General features: G+C 34.6%; 1 protein-coding gene across 7 annotated transcripts in view; it reads right to left on the reverse strand.

Moving 5' to 3' along the window:
• The window catches only part of NBEA (neurobeachin), a 459,156-nt gene that overhangs the window by 166,513 nt on the left and 272,490 nt on the right, over positions 1–20,153 (reverse strand). For all 7 annotated transcript variants that reach the window (XM_077173791.1, XM_077173789.1, XM_077173793.1 and 4 more), the window contains one exon: positions 17,030–17,154. In XM_077173791.1, coding sequence (XP_077029906.1) covers positions 17,030–17,154 — 125 coding nt within the window. The remainder of the gene's footprint in view (positions 1–17,029; positions 17,155–20,153) is intronic.

The raw sequence follows: 20,153 nt of genomic DNA on the forward strand, positions 1-20,153 counted from the left end.
GTGGAGGAAGAAAGCACCGAAACACTGTTTCCTTCCTTTTTGGTAGCTCTAATCAGTTTTATGTAAGATTCTGAGCTTTATAAAATGAGATAATCAAATTAACTGATTGAAAAGCACTAATCTGGAGTAAGAGTCAATAATTACTTCAGAAACTGATTTATGACAATTCTATAAAATTATTTATGCATGAAAATATATTTTTTAAATTACCAGGAAGAAAGTCCCAAGCTCCAAATCATTACTAACATTGAAACTACATCCAAAGAACTTGAAATTAGGGTATTTTAAATTCTTTGTGATGAGTGTACCAGATTACAGAAATATTGCCACACACAGGTATAAAAAACATGGTAGAGTAGAAGGCATTAAATTAGTTTGGCAAATTTGGAGCTTAGCAGCCAGACAAATATATATAAAATCCATTCTGGATTATAATATTAAAAATAAATTTGTTGCTATGAAGTATAATAGATAGTCCTTCTTTGTCCTGATGGAAAAACCCCTCTGGTTTGGCTGTTGTTAAAATTTATCACTCTGTTGAGTGCACCTTAGTTTTGCTGTGCTGTACTGTACCAAGCATCTATCTAAATGAAAGTGTACAGGACCTGGAGTTGCCCTTCAATCACTATATCCTTTATGAATTAGAGTTCCATTTATCAAAATTACAGCAAGAAGAGTAAGGTCTCACAGGGCTGTCTCATTACAAGGCTTGTAAACACTGTCCTTACAAAGAAATGGTTTAACACCTAACAAATCAAAAACTGATTGGGAATAGAATTTATTTGAGATCATCTATCTTCAGAAGACGTGCTGTACTGAGTGCACTTCGTGGCCTTTCTAGCCATTCATCAAGAAATTAACAAGCTAATACCACAGACCACCAGATCTCCTTGGATCCTGAAATGTGAAATATGTTCAAAACAGATCTGTCACAGATGTTCTATTTTTATATTTCAAGACAACTTCAAAAAGGTTTTAAAACAAGAGAAACTCTCCAAATAAGAAAAAGAAGAAAAACAACTTGTCTCCTTAAATCCAGACAACAAACTGAATAAAAAATTATATGACATAAAATGATGTCTATTATTGTTAACAGTGATATAAAAAGAAGAAATGAATAAATAAATAATTGATATTTCGGTGTGTTGGAAAAAAATCAAAACTAAATTTTTTTTTCAAAGCTTCAGAAAAATTACTATGAAATTAAATCTATGGCCGGACATTTAATTTCAAAATTTTTAGTACGCAAGGACCCTGTGTTTTAAAGGCACAAAATGAAATTGTACTAAGTCTAATTAGAATATGTTTCAAATCCATTAAAAAAAGAAACCATAAAACAAAACTAGATGTCATTTCAAGAAAGCAATGTTGTGACACTGGAGGGCACAGAACTAGAATTGGCAGATGCTATCAGCTCTTGTCCTTATTAAGTTCCTTCTTAAGGGATATTTTAAGGGATAGACTTAAGGGATAGACTGGGATTTGGAAAGGAGCCTTGAAGCAAGCAGTTAAGTATTTCTTAAAACTACATTTTGCAAAGGTTTTGGAGGCAATAAGTCACTCAGATTGCCCTGAAGTCCAGCTGGATTTGCTGACTTACTTTCTTGAAACTTAAAGGCTCTGTCTTAAATGTATTTCAAAAGAATGTATGCACAGGACTAGATAAGCTGTTAAAAAATCCTTCTTTCAGAACACTTGATTATTTTTATAAATGTGCATGTTACAAACTGTCTTTCTGCAGCATTTTCAGGATAACTGAAAACAGGTCACCTTTAAAAGAAATTAAAGAAACCAACCAAAATTCCTCTACAAAACCCCAATATTCGTGGGAAGGTGTGCAATTTTTATGTCTGAAAGATTGTATGAGCTGCACAGTAAACTTGTTCAACATTGCCAAGAATGTAATAATCTCTTCTAGTAGCGTCTTTTCCTTAAACAGAACTTATTAAGCAGTCAAAAAGAACCAAACACAAAACTAAAACCACAACCAAAACAACAACAAAAACAACAAAAAACCAAACAAAAGTCACCAAAAATGAACCACAAAAACCATTACCACAACCCCTCAAAATACATTTCCCTAATAATTTCCCTAATAAGAACAGGAGAATCTAATGTTAATTTTCAGCTATAGCCACTAGAAGTATTTAATATAGGCAATACTTTATGAAACAGGGGTGAGCTAGGTGAGTGTTTTCATTATGTTATTTGAATTTTTGAGTCTCTATTTTCAACTAAATCAATGAATTCCCTGCTGGATTCTGTAGGTCACAATAGGTTCTAGGGATGCAATCTACAGTTCAAAGACACTGTAAGGGTCCAGATCCAAAAAACCTGTCCCTAAATAATATTTTAAAATTAGCAGTACAAACAGAGAATATTATTGATTTATTTTATGTTTATGCACTTATTTCATAAAGAATTCAACTAATTCCTCTGATTTAGTTGGACACAGTGAGGGGGTTTCTAGCTCTCTCCTCTATTCATTTACTGTATATCCAAATATAGTGTTTTATACTTTTTTCTTTCTGCATTTAGTAAAAAATGAGGTTAAAAAATGTGGTTATTGCTAAGAAAAGTTTGCTTGGTAATACTGTGGCCAACAAAAGGAGACTACTGCTTCTTATAAAGTTGTTTCCATAGTTTACTTCAACGAATTACCGATAAGGCAATTTATGTAGTGAGTGCTCTTTGATCTTTGAAGAGAGATGGCAGAATGGAAAGTTAACCTCATTTTAATGTTACCTAAATATACTGACAGGAAATTCTAATGTTTCCAAACATCTGGAAATCTGCTTCATGGGATGGTGTTCTTCTTTTCTATAAGAAACCTTTTTCATATACTGTCTTTTACAGTTTTATGTGGCTTCTAAAGGAGCATTTGACATAAGTAAAGTCTGTTCTCTTTACAGTAAAATGCTGCATTTAATTAAAAACTCTCTTTTATAGTGGCTAAAGTAGAGTTTCTGCAAAGCTTACCTCTCCTCAGAAAGTTTTAAGGGTAAACTTGCTTTTTACTCCTTACAGATCTTACAGTATGCACTGCCCTGTAGAACACTGATTTTCTTGCTGAATTTTCGTCATATAAGGTAGTTTCCACTGATTTGTTAAATAAAGGAATTCAGAATTAGCTCCTCACAGGAGGCTACCTGACAGTTCATGACGTGAACCATGAAATTGTATCACAGGTGAAATATAATTTATCAACAGAGTTTGGAAGAGCAAAGCATTTTTTTGAGAGATATTTTTTCTTTATTTCACAAACTAACTTCTACAGGAAGAACCAAGCTTATTTATGGACAAAATTAAAATGTACTACTATTATCTACATTTTTTGTTCATTCAACACTCACAATAGTTGAAAATACTTAGAAAAAGAAAAGATTTGCTGGATAATCTGTCTTCCTGCTTTGTGTATTCTAACATACATAAAGCTTTCATTGCTAATCTTCAGTAACTTGATTAGGCACTGGTACCCTCGCAGCAGTCACAGTTATGGAGAGCAGCTGCCTGGGAGTCTGTAAAGTGACCTCCACGAAACCCAGCAAGATTAAATCATCGACATGGTGACCACTCTATCTCAGCCTAGTATCTTTCTGCAGGACTCGGGAGCCAGCCATCCTCGGGCTGTGCTCGCTCCCTGGGAAACGTGCCCCACCTATCCCTGGGTCGGCTCAAGGGACCCAACTTTTGGCTTTGCGCAGCAGCCCAATGCTGGCACATCACAGCCAACCCCAACAAGCTGTCCCCACCTGAGCCTGCTGGGGTTGTTATTTAAATTGCAATGTGTTTCTGCAATGGGCAGCTTTGACTGGCATATAATTTAGTTTCCCCAGAGAATCAGAGAAGTGACTGTTGATAAAGGAAGGCTGGTTTAAATAGATTTAATAAAAACCAGAGAAAGCTAAATCACATTTTCATTATTAGGGATCTTTAAAGAAATGAGGAAGAAAAACTATGAAAATTCATATAAATTAAAATTTGCATATATTTGTATTGGAAATTACTTCCACCAAAAGTAAAACCAAATAGCTTTTTTGTTTTCTATAATGGATAAGTACCTGAAAATTTAATCATAGACATTCCATCAATTTTTCTCTAATTTGTATATCTAACATCTGACCAAATGATCTTCTTCTTGTAAGTAATTTATAAATAAATACTTAACTGCTTTATATTTTTTCCTTTTCATATTCTCAGATGCTTTGCACTGTAAAACGAGACTGACACAGACTATGCAACGAGGAGATTGAGAGTACAGGCAACGCCAAAGCAAACATGTTTCTCAGATGAGGCTGAGGGATTTAAAAAAAAAAAATACTTGCAGTCAAAGTGTTTTATATTAATAAAAAGGGTCCCTCATAAAAATAAAAGTTGAAGTACCATGTTAGGCACTCTTTTTTTTTTTTTTTTTTGTTCCCAGACACAAAAACTGAGATTCAGAGTGGTCGTGAAATTTATTTTTAGCAGTTGTCAAGATTGTCTTTATACGTATTTGAGATTTCAGGATTTCTGAGCGCATGAGAGGGATCCTGCACTGATTCAGCCCTGACCATAAACAGCCAGTGGATGACAGAGTCAGATTTTCCCAGTCCAGCAAATATTCCAATGCATTTCAGGCTACTGAAAGGCAGCTCCCATTCTGACTGGAACCGGAGGAAGCCCCTCAAATGGGAACTAGCAACAGTCAAATGTTTATATTTGGATTAAGATGTAGTTTGCCACTGTAATGCATACACAGAGGAATGGATTCATATTTCATGACTGACAACATTTACAAATCCCTGATAGTTTGAAGGGCAGCATTTTGGCATATACTGTAGTTTGATAAATTACAGAAAGAAACCAAATTCTTCTGTGGATAATTTCAACAGGCAAAGATGATAAACAAGAAAAATAATTAAGAGCAATAAAATTTTCCTAGGTGTGTTTCTAGCTATTTAAAAAAGTACAGTAATAGCTGAGAGGAAAATATCTACATCACACCAACAGTTATTGCTCAGTGGAAAGGACATCAAGGACACTTGCAAGTAAGAGAATTGGATCAATATTAACGCGATTTTCATTTCATGCTTCCCCAACTCCAGTAAGCTGACAATATACTCTGATTATGTGAACTGCCTCTGAGTAACATAGAAAAGGTTATTAGAGCAAGAGGTGGAAATGGAATGCACTTTTTATATTGACAGGTCTGCTAATAGAGTGTACTGATTTTCAAAGGCATGCAATGTGTTTTCACAATTTGGTTTTGACAGCAAAAAAGAATTTCATTTATTCTTGATTCAAGATATTCACATGTAAGCAAAGGTTCCTTAAGACAGGCCACTGAAGAGGGAAACCAAACTATTCAAATAGGAAAATTTAATTAATAAGGCAAGAAAGAAAAGGTGATTGAATTTCAAAATGTATGACATGATAATGAAACAATGGAATAAATTTGCTAAACAAGGCACTCTATGCTTTTGACATAGCATCTGATAAAACCTTTTTAAGATGACATAAAAGTGAAAAACATGCCTATGCCGCGTCTTAATGTTGAGGCCTGGATTATGTCTGGAAAGTTTTAGATTAGTTCCTAAGAACATTCCCCAGGAAAAAACATGTTCTGACTATCTGCTTGCAGACCTTAAAGCCAGGATCAATGTTGTCAGATTCTAAACTGGCACACTCCATACTGAGGAACTGCACCCACATATGCTGGCCTTAATTTTGCTTCCTGTTCACAAAACCAAAAAAAATTCTAATTGAAAAGGCTAACAATGATAAAACCTTGGAAATAAATGAAATACTCTTTGAAAATACAAACGCTTGACAATGCAGTGACATAGAAGAGATGGCATGGCATTTCATGAAATTCCATGAAAAGACAGTGGCAACCCTCTCTATGACAGGGATTTGGAACTACATTAAGATCCCTTTTTACTCAAGCCACTCTATTATTCTATATAATGTGATCTTACCTCCCAAACTACTTCTACTCCAACATTTCTAAGCCTTACTTATTATTTAAAAATTAGTGTCTCCAAACCATGTGGCTGGTCCAAACCTGAATAATTTTAAAAGAAAAAGCATACTAAACATCTGCAAGTTTTTAATTCTCCTTTTCTGTGGCCATGAGTGATTATGTCTTTGCTAGAAGGCAATTTTGCCCCTCATCACTTAAGCTTTTGCTCTCAGATCCAACAAAGATTGGCTCTTTGGAAACAGCCACTGTACAGAGACATAATAGGACAGCAAAAATGAAAAAAATCTCTAGTGCAGGCAAGGAATGTGTAGGAAGTAAGTTTAAAATTTTTTATACTAGCTATCATAATTCTTGCAGGTATGCAACTGTTTCAATTTCTATCAAAACTACTTATTTACAGAAGAAAGCTTCAACAGCTCATGATCAGTGCTTTGAGAGACTCATTTGCCAACATATCTGAAATTACATTATCTTTCTGGAATGGTAGCCTTTTCAAGTGAAACTCATCTGAGGCATACAGAAAAACCATCTTATACAGTCTTTACACAGACAAAATCTCCGAAACATGATGTAATGTCACATAAAAATGTTTCCTTAAAGGATTGTTGCTATATATGATTGATGCTATATATAAATAATAAATTTTTCAATATAAAAATGTCATTAGAACATCTAGATTTACTTTCTAGATTCCCACTGGTTCAGTGGGCTGCACTGTGGCTATTATGTGTTCAAATGTGTTTTTTTCCTCATGTAGACCACCACATCTCCAGAACTGGTTTACATATTTTCACCCAGCAGCTAAAGTAGCTGGTGGGAAGAATTGCTTCTATTTCAGCCTAGATCAATGCCTATAGTAACACCAGACAAAAGGCAGCACCCACAGGATATGCACATTGGTGAGGCTTCATTGTGCCTCTAACACTGTGATATTTGTGTTTAAATCTTAGAGCTGCTAAGGGACTACACTCTAGTAGCAGCAGACAGCCCTTATGTTTGGGCCAGGCTGCTGTAAACACATAAATTCCTCCAAGCTGTAAATAATCTAGCAATAGTAGTTATATATTAAAGTTATCCATCCAGATAGCAATATTAATCAAATTAAAATCAAAGCTTTGCAATTTTCTTGGTTTTGAACCAAATTTTACTGCATATTTTTAAAAAAAGTATTGCTTGCTAATTTATTTTTTTTTTTTAGCAAAAATAGCTGCAGTTATAGAAATCTTTGTTGCATGCAGACCAGCAGATGAAGAGTGAAAGAGTAATGGTACACAAGACATGAGATTCTGAGGGTCTATCATTAAAACAACTCAATGAGATAATTGAAGTGGGTGAACAGCAATCACTGCCCCAGGTAGAAGGCCTAAGTGTGTATTAAGAAGAGCTAACCCACAAAAATCTAAGCAGCAGTCAGCAGTAAAAAAAAAGGAGAGCAGTATTTTATTTCACTTTCCATTAAGCTGCCATGTGGGGTCTGTGACATCTTTCATTCTGCTTCACAAATATTACAAGAGAGCACAAATCTTGCATGCAACTGAAGGGATATTTGCAAAATTTCTATACTTATGTTAAATGTGCAAGCACTATAACATTATCTTCCATTTAGATGAGAGTTGAGATGATATTTAGACAATGTGATCAGCTTTTTAAGGGCAAAGGGTTGAATGATTTGTGCTATTTGGCAAAAAGGACACCAATAAAAGACTTTTTGAGTACTATGCATAGTTCTTTCAGCTGTGAAAGTGTATCTATTGAAGATGATGTTCAAGGTATTATGCAAACACACCAGGAGATGTACTCTTTAGGCACACTGTAAGGATAAGAAAAACATCATGTCATTATGTAATATGCGTGATACAAAAAAGAAACTTAAACTGGAAACACATAATATGCTGGCTGATAGAATTCTTAACAAGGGGTTTTCCTTATCATGCTGGTTAGTACTGTATTTGAGAACTTTTTCCATGAAATGCATTTGGTTTTCTTTTACCATCCTTATCCCTGCCTGTAACTTGCACCATGCTGAAACTCACAAGAAAATCCAGTTTATCTCATTACACTGGTACTTTTTGTGTGTATTTCTAAACCAACACTATAAAATAATGAAATACACAAAATAAGTGGTATTGAAGAATTCACTCTACTTGTAAGGATATGGAATAGCCATTGCATATATACCTAAATCTTCATTTCTTGTGTACAAATCTTACTCTATACATAAAATGTCTACAAGAATTTTCATGTGATATAATAGAAATCGATTTTATGTGATAAACGTTAAGTAGTGCAATGTAAAAAGATGAGTAAAAGCACTTGGTCATCTTAAAATATCTACTGTCTCTGAAAATTAATTCCCTTATTTTCAAAATCTATACATACCAGTTTCCTTTTCTTTGGGAAAGACAAGGAATCACCTATACTGAAGAGATTCCTAGACTCTTCTTATATTTGTTTAACCCTTGCAGGTAGCCCAGAGGCTCACAAAAACCTGAGCCCAGTGCCTAAAAGCCTCTCACCTCTCTCACTGACCATCAGAAAGAGTGGGACAGAAAAGTCTTTTTAGATTTACAGTGTGATCTCCTAATTATCCTTATGCAAAGGGTGCAGCACTGCTGAAATAATGCCCCTCCATTCCACTCACGTGCTTGACATGCTATCCTTGCCAAGTCTTCAGAAAACACTAATGATACATATTCCCACTTACATACAAAGTGGAGAATGGGATCCTGCAGTGAAGACATTGAGAATAAGAAGAGTGGAGTAAACTTAGGAAAGGAGTATTTTATGTTTTTAACTATTGCCAAAGGAGATTTTTAAAGTGCTTTTACTCCTTTATAGAGAGTTTTAAAGCACAAAATATAGGAAACTAGAAAAACACATGTTAAAATCTGAGTCCCAAGACCTACATTCACCTAGCTTTGAAGGACTCTGAAGGACTATTATTAGACTTTCACTGACAGAATGTTCTTCTGAAATGTTTCTATGAGATTCACTGAATATTCATGGGTCAAAAATTTATATTTCTTTGTCAAACAGATATAGAAATGAATAAATAGAACACATACAATGTTCACATGAGCTTGAAAATATTTCTCATCATAGAAATTTACTGGGTTTGGTAAATAATTTACTTTCATTTTGCAGAACAGATATTTTGTGTTCTTTGTACATGAAAATTTAACTGTGGAAGGGAGAAAAAGAGCTAGAATTCCAAGAATGACAATGGTTCCAATTTTTAGATCTTAGGAATAGTTTTGCAAGCCAATTTCATGGCTTCAAGAACATTCTGGGGTCATATACTTTCAGATGAAGAAAGAGGTAGTTATGTTAACTGCTGGTAAAAAGCCAGCAAGTTCTGCAGTAGAATCTATTAGGTCAGACCAATAACAGCAGCTAAAACCCAGGTCATGCTGGATAACCTAAAAATCTCAGAGGAAAGGCATTTGGAACCAAACACAGAGGTTTAGAGGGGAAAAGTTTTCATATCCTATTTAGCTCTGTGAAAAACTTGAATTAGAGTCAAAAGACAGCTTCTGACATTCAAGAGTTAAGAAAATAATTACAAAAAATTGACTGTTTAATAAATCTGTACTTACAACTGATAGTAAAGCTGCCATAAAAATTCCTATGAATATGCTAGAAACAACATACAACAGGCAGAAGATATTTAGAGACTGCAAGTACTGATAGAATGCAATTGCAACTCATTTCTATGACCTAGTCATGGAGCAGAAGCTCAGGCACTGAGTGCTCAGTAAAATTCAACACATCAGTCTTCAGTACTCCACCCAAGCAAATTCCTTTACCATTTACCTCTTGAAGGTGCCTTTCATTACATTACAGTGGGTTTTAAGAAAAAGAATTACCGTAATGGTAGATATATTTATCGTATTTATTTAACGAGAACATATTTATGATTGGGGGGAGTGGGGTGGGAAATGTTATAAAGAAGATCAAGTCAAATCTAGTATTTGAGATTTAATTATTCTCACTACTAAGATTTTATTTTGCAGATCCTTCAACTAGTACCCAGTGTAAGGTTTTTCATAGAATTTCTTTAGACAAAACTGTATCTTGCAATTACCATATAAAATACTAAGAGCACAAAACTATCATGTAATATTTTCCCTAAAATCCTGTGAGGATGAAATATTTGGGAGTTTATTTGGTGAAGCAGTGGATGGCACTGTTGGGCTACAATTATAAGGCTAGAGATGAAAATCTTAAATTGCTGTGCTTAAAAAAAATACATTTTTGTGACTTGTTTAGGCACACAATTCAGATATAAACACATTCAGAGTACACTGGAGATTTCACAATCAATGTGGAAGCTAGTTCGTGTACTGAATAGAAGTTTTGTAATAGGAGAAGTATTATTTTAGGTGCTTCAACTGAAGCAGAAATGTTTACATGCTTGTTTCACATGGCAGCATGATTCCATTTAGGACTTACTTGGCACATGGAAGAATTGTTATGGGTTAATTTGATGACTGTATACATATTAAAATGCTCACCAGTGAACATCAAGTATGCATGTTTTACCACCCACAAAGTCGATTCTATTTCTTAAAACTGCTCACAATTAATGGTCATCTTGTCTTTACTTACAGACTAAAATTGTGTGAATGAATGGGGTGGTTGAACAAGGTTTCTTTTTAGAAAAGGGCTTTTGTTCTTCAGTTACTCTAATGTATTCTTACTTGAGGCAGTACTTAAATAAATATCAGTTTGGGGAATTATCTTAGATAGGGGTCACCCTGTATTTCCCCAGAACTACATATTTTATGAAATTGTAGTAGTGTATGTGACTAATTTTTAGGTAGTGCATTAACTGAGGGGGGAGAAAAAAGACAATCAAAAATATTGTCTTGGCTTATGCAGCTACAATAAACTCAATTTCAGCAACAATAACTATTATACTGAACATGAGAAAATTGACATTAGAAGCATTAAAGATGAGGCAGAGAGTTCCCTCAGCAAGTTTGCACATGACAAGAAACTGGGAGGGGTGACTGGTCTGTCAGGGGGCCTCAGCAGGCTGGTGAAATGGGATAACAGGAGCCTCATGAAGCTCAACAAGAACTAAGTCCTGCATTAGGGGAGGAATAAGCCCAGGCTCCAGTACCTGCTGGGAGCACACAGCTGGAAAGAAGCTCTGAAAAATGGAGCTGGGGGTGCTGAGGGACACCAGCTTGAACATGAGCTATCAATGTGTCCTTGCAGCAATGGGAAATCATCCTGGGCTGCAGTAGGCAAAATATTGCCAGTAGGTTGGGAAGGTAATCCTCCTCCTCTGCTGAGCCTAGGTGAGGCCACACCTGGACTTCTGCATCAGTTCTGGTCTCCACAGTATAAGAGAGACATAGATCTTCTTTTATATTTACTTTTACTACTAAACTGATCCAGATATTCTGTAGATATTCTTTGTTTCTCTTGAGGAGGGAAGACTCAAGGGGGCCACAAAGTTGTGTATAAATACTTCTTGGTTTTCAGTACTTCCAAGGATGGAAACCACAACTTCTCTGGACAACTTATCCATTGTTTGACCACCATGACAGTAAAAAATACTTTGTTCCTGTTACTGGAAACCAACAGACGTCTATATCTGTTTAGAAGTAAAAGAAAATATGAAAAAAACCCAACAAAACTCAACTTTGTTGAGTTTTGATCTATAAAATTCAAGAAAGCTGAAAAAAAAAAAGCTGTTCATACAGATATAGTATAAGGAAGCAATATTTCATTGACAAAACTAGAAGCATAATTTGATCTTTAATCTCTTACATGGTACATATGTAATGCTTTCACTGCTATATACTTAGGAAAATAACTGAGTTTTATGCATCTAGTTGGCCTGCTAGCAAAACTCTGATAAGTAATGATTCACTATCAGTTGGCTTCAACTTGCTATAATTTTTGAACCAGTTACTGAAAAAAATACAGGTTTTCTTATGGCTGGTTCTGAAACCAGTGTTGTTGAAACTATTCTGGAAATATACTAGGCATTTTCAATATGCACAGAAAAGTGATAAGGTAAAGGTTAATGAAGTCTAAGAACCTTATGATCTTGAGAAAAAGTAATATAACTCTTTTAGATATATATGATTTATGCAGTAACTTTGACAGAGAGTCTTGAATTTATTGCAAAAAATGGTAGGATTTTCACCAACAAAAGACACCTTTATGTTTTTAGCAATGCCCATTAGTATCAACAATCTAATATATCAAAGAGTAGAACCTGAAATGCAGAATGGAAATGAAGACTAGCTTTTAGGTGCACATTCAGACTTCCTAGAATAGGGCACTTGATTTTACAGCAAAGCTTCTGAACAAAGATGATGAAAATGAGCATCTCTGGTTCATGGGATATTCTGATTTCTTGATATGTCTCATTACTTGAAAATGCCAGGTAAGTTTCTAAGACACTAGCTTAGCTTTCTAGAACAGCATTTTGCATATAGCTTCTTGCCAGTTTCTCTGGACACTCTTTCCTCTACCTTGCTCTAACACTGCCTGCAGAAGGCAGGGAGCCCAGCAGCTCATGAGATGGAACTCAGGAGCTATGGAAATCAACTGCTTTGGACTTCTCAGCACTGTGGGATTGCTCTAGAGCTAGCATTTCTGAATTTTCATCTTGGGGTATTTCTCTAACATTGAGGACCCACACAAAATTGAATCTTCCTTTAGGGTCCCTGGGACAGCCAGATGTCCCATTCTGAACACAGTCCCTTGTTTGAGTTCCTGTGGATTTCAGACCCTCAGTTTCATAGCAGGAACACACACAGCCTTGCTTCTAGGGTAGCTCTTGCTTGTTAAATAATCTGGTCCTTCCTGCCATTCTTTGAAGGTCCCTCAAAATTCATCTGCTGTCATGAAAACAGATTTCAGATCTCAACATTCCCGATTGCCAAACCTGATGCTTTTTAATTGTGTTTGTGTAATAAAAATGTATTTCTAGTGATGAGTAAACATTGTATTTGGTGAAACTTAGAGCACTAATGACAAGACCCAGAAGGAGCCAGAGAGTTGTCTTCGGCTAGAACTGCCCTTGAAATAAGGTTGCTAATTACATATCCAAACACATATGCAAGTTCAAAAGCCATATGTGGCTATATTGCACATATATCTGTGGCTTTATTTCAAAACTTGAGCATTATGAAGGCATCTTTATTTTTTGTTTTCTTTTCCATTCTAAGCATTTAGGATCTGTCATGCTAATCAGCTTAACAGGCTAAATATTCTTTAGCACATACCCTAGATATATTTGACCAGCTTACACAGGTATGTTTAGAATGTGGGCATCAAGTTCATTCCCATTTACTTTAATGTTGATTAGAAAATGTAGCCTTTCTTGTACTCTCTCTATGTATAAATTGTTTGTGGACCTTTAAAGGCTGATGGACCAAATTTTAATAAAGGAACTGGTCTAGGCTGACCTTTGTGGACCAGTATTCTACCTCACTGGTAGGGTGGTACAGTAGTGTCTCCTTTATGCTAATCTCCAATGGCTGTAAATTGTTAAGTTGATTAACTAGAAGAGACAGTTCTTTCACCACGTGTGCAGAATCTCTGTGAATTGGGTCATATCTGCATATTTCACATATCCATCACAGTTAAATTTGGGGAAAAAAAGTAGGGTGTATACTCATTTATACAATCTTTTCTTTTTTCTTTCATTTACAATTTGCTTATTTACACTGAAATTCTATCTAAACTTAGAATAAGAATTGTTTAAGTTATTGATGTTATAAAATTAAAACTCTACTAAAAGTTCCAGGTAATTCAAATTCCATTTTAGCTTGCACTTTTACACTGCAGTAAGTAGCATCTCTTCAGCTACACAAAAGAGAGAAATGAAACTATATTTTGGTTCGAGTAAGAATTTAACTAAAACAAAAGGGCACTGCAGATACAATGTTGAACTAATTGTGCTTGTATTTTACATTTGGGCATGAAAGTAACTTTAACAGATTACAAACAAATCTAATGCCTAATATTAAAGTCTTAGAAATGGTGGAGACTAATCCAAAAGGAAAAATTCTCTAGTCAATCTCCTGTAAATGCTGCTATGACTGAGATGCAAAGAGTCTCAAGGGACAGCTAAGTATCTAGCCATAGGAATCTGCTGCAATTTTTCACACTGTTTTAAATAGGCATAGAAATATGTTATGATTTCTAATTGCAATATTTCTTACTTGTCAGGTAATTTGAAAATATATTCATATGTAGACATATGCCCACACACATACATATATGTGTGCATAATATATCTTATGAAAAATGGAAATCCAAACATGCATACAAGAGCTGACTAACCGACTGTAGTTAAGTTGAAACTTCATTGTGACAAATATTTGGAGAAAATATTGTTTCCCAATAGTACAACACTGAATGTTTCCTACGGGAAGAAGTCACTATCGTCTAAAATTAACACTTCTCTTTTTAGGCCTTCTAGGTAGAATTTAGCATTTGTTTTACTTCTCTAAAACAAACATATAGATCATAAACATAGTTTTAATTTCCAAGAATCCTTCCTTAATTACTGCAAATATAATATAATTACCGTATCCATACATCCAACATCAAATATTATTTAATACTGGAGTAGCTGTAAAGCACTTTTTTATCTATCAAGGTCATATCTTGATGGCTGCACAAGCTCAGATAAATCAGGTGTTAAGCAGGCACATCTCCAAGGAATCTGATAATTCTCTCATCTGCAATCCTCAGCATATCTTATTATTTACTGCCAAAGAAATGACTGATTAATTTTGTCATCTTTGCTCTGTGATTTTTGTTCAGCTGAAGCTGGCTGCCCTCTTCTGCAATGCCTGATCAGACCTATTTAAGTTGATGCCTTTGATCGCAGACACTGAGGAGCTTGCTGACTTAGGTTTTGACTAAACATTCCTCCACTGCAATATTTATGCACAGAATCCTAAATGATAATGGACAGTCATTGTAGATAACAAAAACTTGTAAGATGTTTCCACTATTTTTCTGATGCTCAAGGCAGCTCTACTTGTACTAGAGGTATCAGTCAAGATGAAAAATTGAAACAAAAGCCCAACAAATTTTCCTTTGATGAATACTTTATTTGTCACAAGCGAAGTATCTGAGGTCAGGAAATAAAATATGTTATTGGAAAACTATGTAGTCTGATTTTTTTTAAAAATGCTTTAAATTCTTTCTGTAGCGCGATGTCATACTTGGTTTTGGAAGCTAGGGGCATTTTACTATCAAACTGTTCCAAACAAAATTATCAAAACAAAACCAATAAAAAACCAACTACAATGAAAGTTAAGCCCTATGGAAAAAAAAAAAAAATCTGCCTCTAGCTCTTTATTAATCACATTCCAGCACCAGAGGCTAGAAGTACATCAAACTGCACCAAATCCTTTTCACATGACAACCTCATAAATTATTAAACTCATTAGTAACACCAAGAGGCATAAAAATAACATCAGTGTTAAGGATGTTTTCTTACAGAGAAAGGTCAGCTAAAAGTTTCAGTATTAAAATCCAAAGACTTAAGCCTCTGAAAAGCAAATACATCTAGATAGAATCCATGAATATTTTAATGCATGCTGATTTTAAATTCCCTGTTAATTTTAATACATATATGAAAAGCTAGAAATATTTTTAATTTCTGAAAACTTCACTCTATTGTTAATTTTTATGTAACCACTAAGTTTGATGTGCACCATCTGTGTATAAACCTGAGTTTTAATTTTCTTGTATGGTGAATGCACTAACAGGTGTTATAGAAATTTAAAGTCCAAGGTTTTAGTGACTATTTGCCTTTCAAAAGCAACACAGCAATCAGCACAGTTTTGTACCCGACTCTCATAAAATCTCTATCCTGATGTTTTGGAAGAACATGGAGAAAATAACCCTTTGTCAAATGTGAAATACCATATACAAGTGGGGGAAATGTCTTCTTTAATTGAGCTTAAGGAAAGTTTATGACTTGAAGTGCTGGACATGATAGTCTTCACTTTTAAGTAAGGATTAAGTTACACCTCCAAGTATAACTGCACACACAGATATTAATTCATATGTCTAACCTTCTTTGGATCCCAGCTATTTGCCTTATACAACTGCAAAGTTGGTGAAAAGTGTAGGTCATATACAGAGTTAGCTTAATATCTATCATATTCAGAACTTTTGGCAACCTTAGCCTTTGGCTAAACATGAGATGAAAGGTTCAACTTGCTTTGGGAATGATTACTTCAATTTTTTACTCCTAAATGCTAAAGAATCATAGCATTTTCTTTTCAGCACTAAAACAAAACAAAACAAACCAGAACACCATCACAATACTCTTTAAAATCTCCTGTCTTTGATATGCTAGAGAGGTATCCCAGCTTAAACCCAAGAAATAAATTTGCTTTAGATTTTTGGAGTACTCAGACTTCTGCTGTACAGAAGTCACAAACATATGAAACTTCTACATGTTATAGAGGAATTTGTAAGCATGTTCTCAATCCTCTTTTATACTCCAGCCACATCTCCATGAAAATCAAACATTATGTAATTCTTCAGTTTCTAAAACTGAAGCTTCTATGTATTCAGTTCACTATTGAATCACAAGTTATCCTTAAAAGATATTATTGTTAACAAGTTCTAATGCATTTCATGATTTGCAGAAAAAATTTCTTCTGGCTGAAATTTGCATGCCAGAATAAAATTTCTGGTATTTTTTAATTCCTCATTCAGAAAATGTCTCCAATGGAACTATTATGATGCATTAGTTTGACGACCTATTTCATTCAGTCACTCCAGAGAGACATGTTCAGTTGCTTTTATCAGCCTCTCAAAATTAGTGTCTGGGAATGCTAGAGAAGTATAATGTGAATCCCTTGAGGATCAGGGAATTTAACAGCTCACAAGCTCAAGTCTTCTGGTTCATTAAAGTGCAAGAATTGAAAGAATTCCTTTTCTAAGAATATGTTGTCCTAGGAATTCTCAGCACTGTCCTTGAGAAAGAAGGGACATGATTCTGAGGAATCCATGGACATCAAGAAAGCATCATGAGCTATATTTTTAAGCTGAGGTAATACTGACCATATTCCACAGCAGCTTTTAGGAGAGCATCAGCATGAGTAGACCCAAAAGCATTGCGAACAAATCTCCTCCGTCGGCGCAAATCATCCTCCCAGTAATCCAAGCGCCAGAAGTCATGCAGTTGGCTGGAAAATAAAGAACACACGCATCAGCACCTACCACAGCTTGAACTGTATTTTACATACATTATAGTATAATTTCACTGCTGCTTTCCCATTTCTGGAATACAATCTTGTAAAAACATGTATTACTAAAACTTACAATATTCCAGCGTTTCTTTACATGCATTTATGTATTATAAACCCCAGCACTGCCTGTCTCAAAGTGTTCTGCCTGCTGCTAAAAACATTAATCACACTGAACCCATTAACAAATGCAGCATCAAATTACAAGTATTAATGGCACCGCTTGCTTTCTTTTACAGTGTTTTTAACAAGGCTTGTAAATCATAGAATGGACCTCAGTGCAAATAGTTTGCAATTTAATGACTATGGTCCCTTAGCAGACTGAACTTAAAAGTATAAAATATTGCCCACTTGAATTTTGTGGAACTATGATTAAACTAATGTGCTGAAATATTCATTGAAATAATTCCCCACTGCCCCTAGCAACCTGAGAAAATTGCAATTTTATTCATTATTAATAACACTGAATTAGAACAGCAAAAAAGTTCCACCATGTGGTAATTGTCTTGGTAAATTATTATTCCAGCACTAACAGAGTACTAGGATGATTTTATAGCTCCCAGCTAATACAAGCCATTAACAACCATGGCCATCTTAGTGTAACATTGCCTTTTTACATTCAAAAGAATATTAAACTCCTGTAGAATTATGTAAGCCATTGTTAATCTATATTAAAGTCAAAAAGTACACATATATAATCATCTGGTATTCAGCTTTGGTTCTAAAGAGCTGACCAGCTCCACTTTCAAACAACTTCTTGACCTTATCAACACAAATCTCCCACATCTTGTTTATAAGCTATTTGGGCAAAGCTGCATTCTAAGCCAACATTTTAAAAGCTTTTTGGATCACTAGGAAGAATGCAAAATGTTTGTGGATGCATTCTTATTATCAAACTCATAATTGAACACACTATACATTTAAAATTATTCTGCAGGCCATGACCTTGTGGACGCTAACTAGGGAACCACTGCTCTAAACCAGTCATTTTCAATCCATCTGTAGTGCCCTGGACATGTGTGATCAAAAGAAAAAGAGAAAAAATAAAAAAAAAGAAGAGGGGAAAAAAGTTTACAACTCGTAAGTATGGTATATTTCTTTGTTGGATTTTTCTAGTTATTTCTTCAGCCACTATTTTCTATATTGCCTTCATTTTGACCATCTATGTGCTGGTAGCCATTTCCAGAGGAAAAGTAGAAATATGCTAACGTAGGACAGACATTTTCATTCTTTACAGTCCACTTAAGCACTTTTTTTAATGCTTTCATTAGTTATTGTCCAACTTTACTAACTGCTGTCATGACACCTGGATCAGAAACAGAGGGCAGGGCACCATGGGGAGTGGATCTAGCATCCTACCTTCTAGCCACTAACAAATTTTCAGAAGCAGCACACTGTAATTTTTAGTCAATGCTGCTGTTTTTTGCATTCTGAATGGCATTTTCACAACATGCTTCTTAAGTCTGTGTGAAGGTCCTACTTTCATGGCTGCCTTGCAGAACACGCATTTTACTTATTTACAAGCAGTGAGGAGGCAACTTCAGTGGTTTTTTGAAAGCCAAGAAACCTTCCTTTTATAATTCCATTTCAGAGTAAGTAATGACAGGACAGAAGTAAAAATATTAATGAAAACCTTTTAAAAAAAGATCTCTGAAATTATTTGTATTGGCAGCAATAAGAAAACCACTAATGTTGATAAGAATGATCTACATAATAATAAAATACTTAATGAGATTAAGAAATATTCATATTCAGCCTAAAAACTATGTTTTTAATTTGCTCTGTGTTTAATCTGGTAATTCATTACTTTGATTAATTAGTCTGAAGATTACTGTACATTCTCAATTTAACATAAACCAGATTTTAAAGTCACTATTTTAATGAAGTGTTAAGTAAGAAAGCAATGAAATTTTCAGAAGATTAAGTTTTTTGGATCTATTTTACAGATCCAAAAAAACTATTACAAGTTCACCAGGGACTGAAGCTTGAAATATGTAATAATGGTGCAAAATTAAAATTTTTGAGAAAAAAGACCAGAAACATCATTTCTATTCACAAACTATATGACTTTTAAAAACAGAACTGAAGTTTCTTGTTACCGTTTTCTACAGATGTCTATCCTACAATGTTACTACTTGCTTCCAGGTCCTGGAACTTGGTATCTCAACCCTAAAGAAAAGGTTTCTGAATCTTAACTAGTTGATTGAAGATTGATTTTTGACTCAGAGCAACATCATCAACAAAAAGACAAGATACCTTTCCTACACTGTTGTTAGAAAGAAAGCAGAAACTTCAAAAGATGATGGATCTATACTTACGGAAAGCTTTGAATGATTGAGCTTCATCACTTGAATAACAGGCAGAAAAAAATGTGTGATTTTCCTTAAATTTTGTATTCTTACATCTCTAGGTTGGATTAAAAATACTACTAAAGTAGAATACCGTGGCACCAGTTTCAGCCTAAAATTTAGAATTTAACCTGCTTTAAGTCAAGCATTATGGACTGAATCAGTGTTAAATTGCCTAGCCCACAGATTACAGTACTTTAGACATATTCTAATCCTGCAGATATCACTCAGACTTTAAGATTTTTGAGGAATTTAGGTAGCTGTTAGGTAGTTCTAAATAATGGCTGTAAATGAAGTAGAACTATATTTTCAAATGATGTACCAGGCACAAGTCAGTCCTAGAAGAGAGCATATCTGCAAATCGCCCATAACTCTTTCTGCTACAATGTCTTTTTTAAAGCGACTTGACTAAATCAAGTAATTTTAGTAATTTATTTTTTGTGACAAGGACAATATTTCAATAGGCTTTACTTTTCCGTATAATGCATATTATTAATAATCCTTATTTCAACAGCCAACTAGATTACATGTAATTTCTCATTCCTCCATATTTTATACCAGTCAAGTGACATTTTGAATCAGGCTTGTTTA

This window comes from Agelaius phoeniceus, chromosome 2 (assembly GCF_051311805.1).
Source record: "Agelaius phoeniceus isolate bAgePho1 chromosome 2, bAgePho1.hap1, whole genome shotgun sequence".
NCBI classification, from domain to species: Eukaryota; Metazoa; Chordata; class Aves; order Passeriformes; family Icteridae; genus Agelaius; species Agelaius phoeniceus.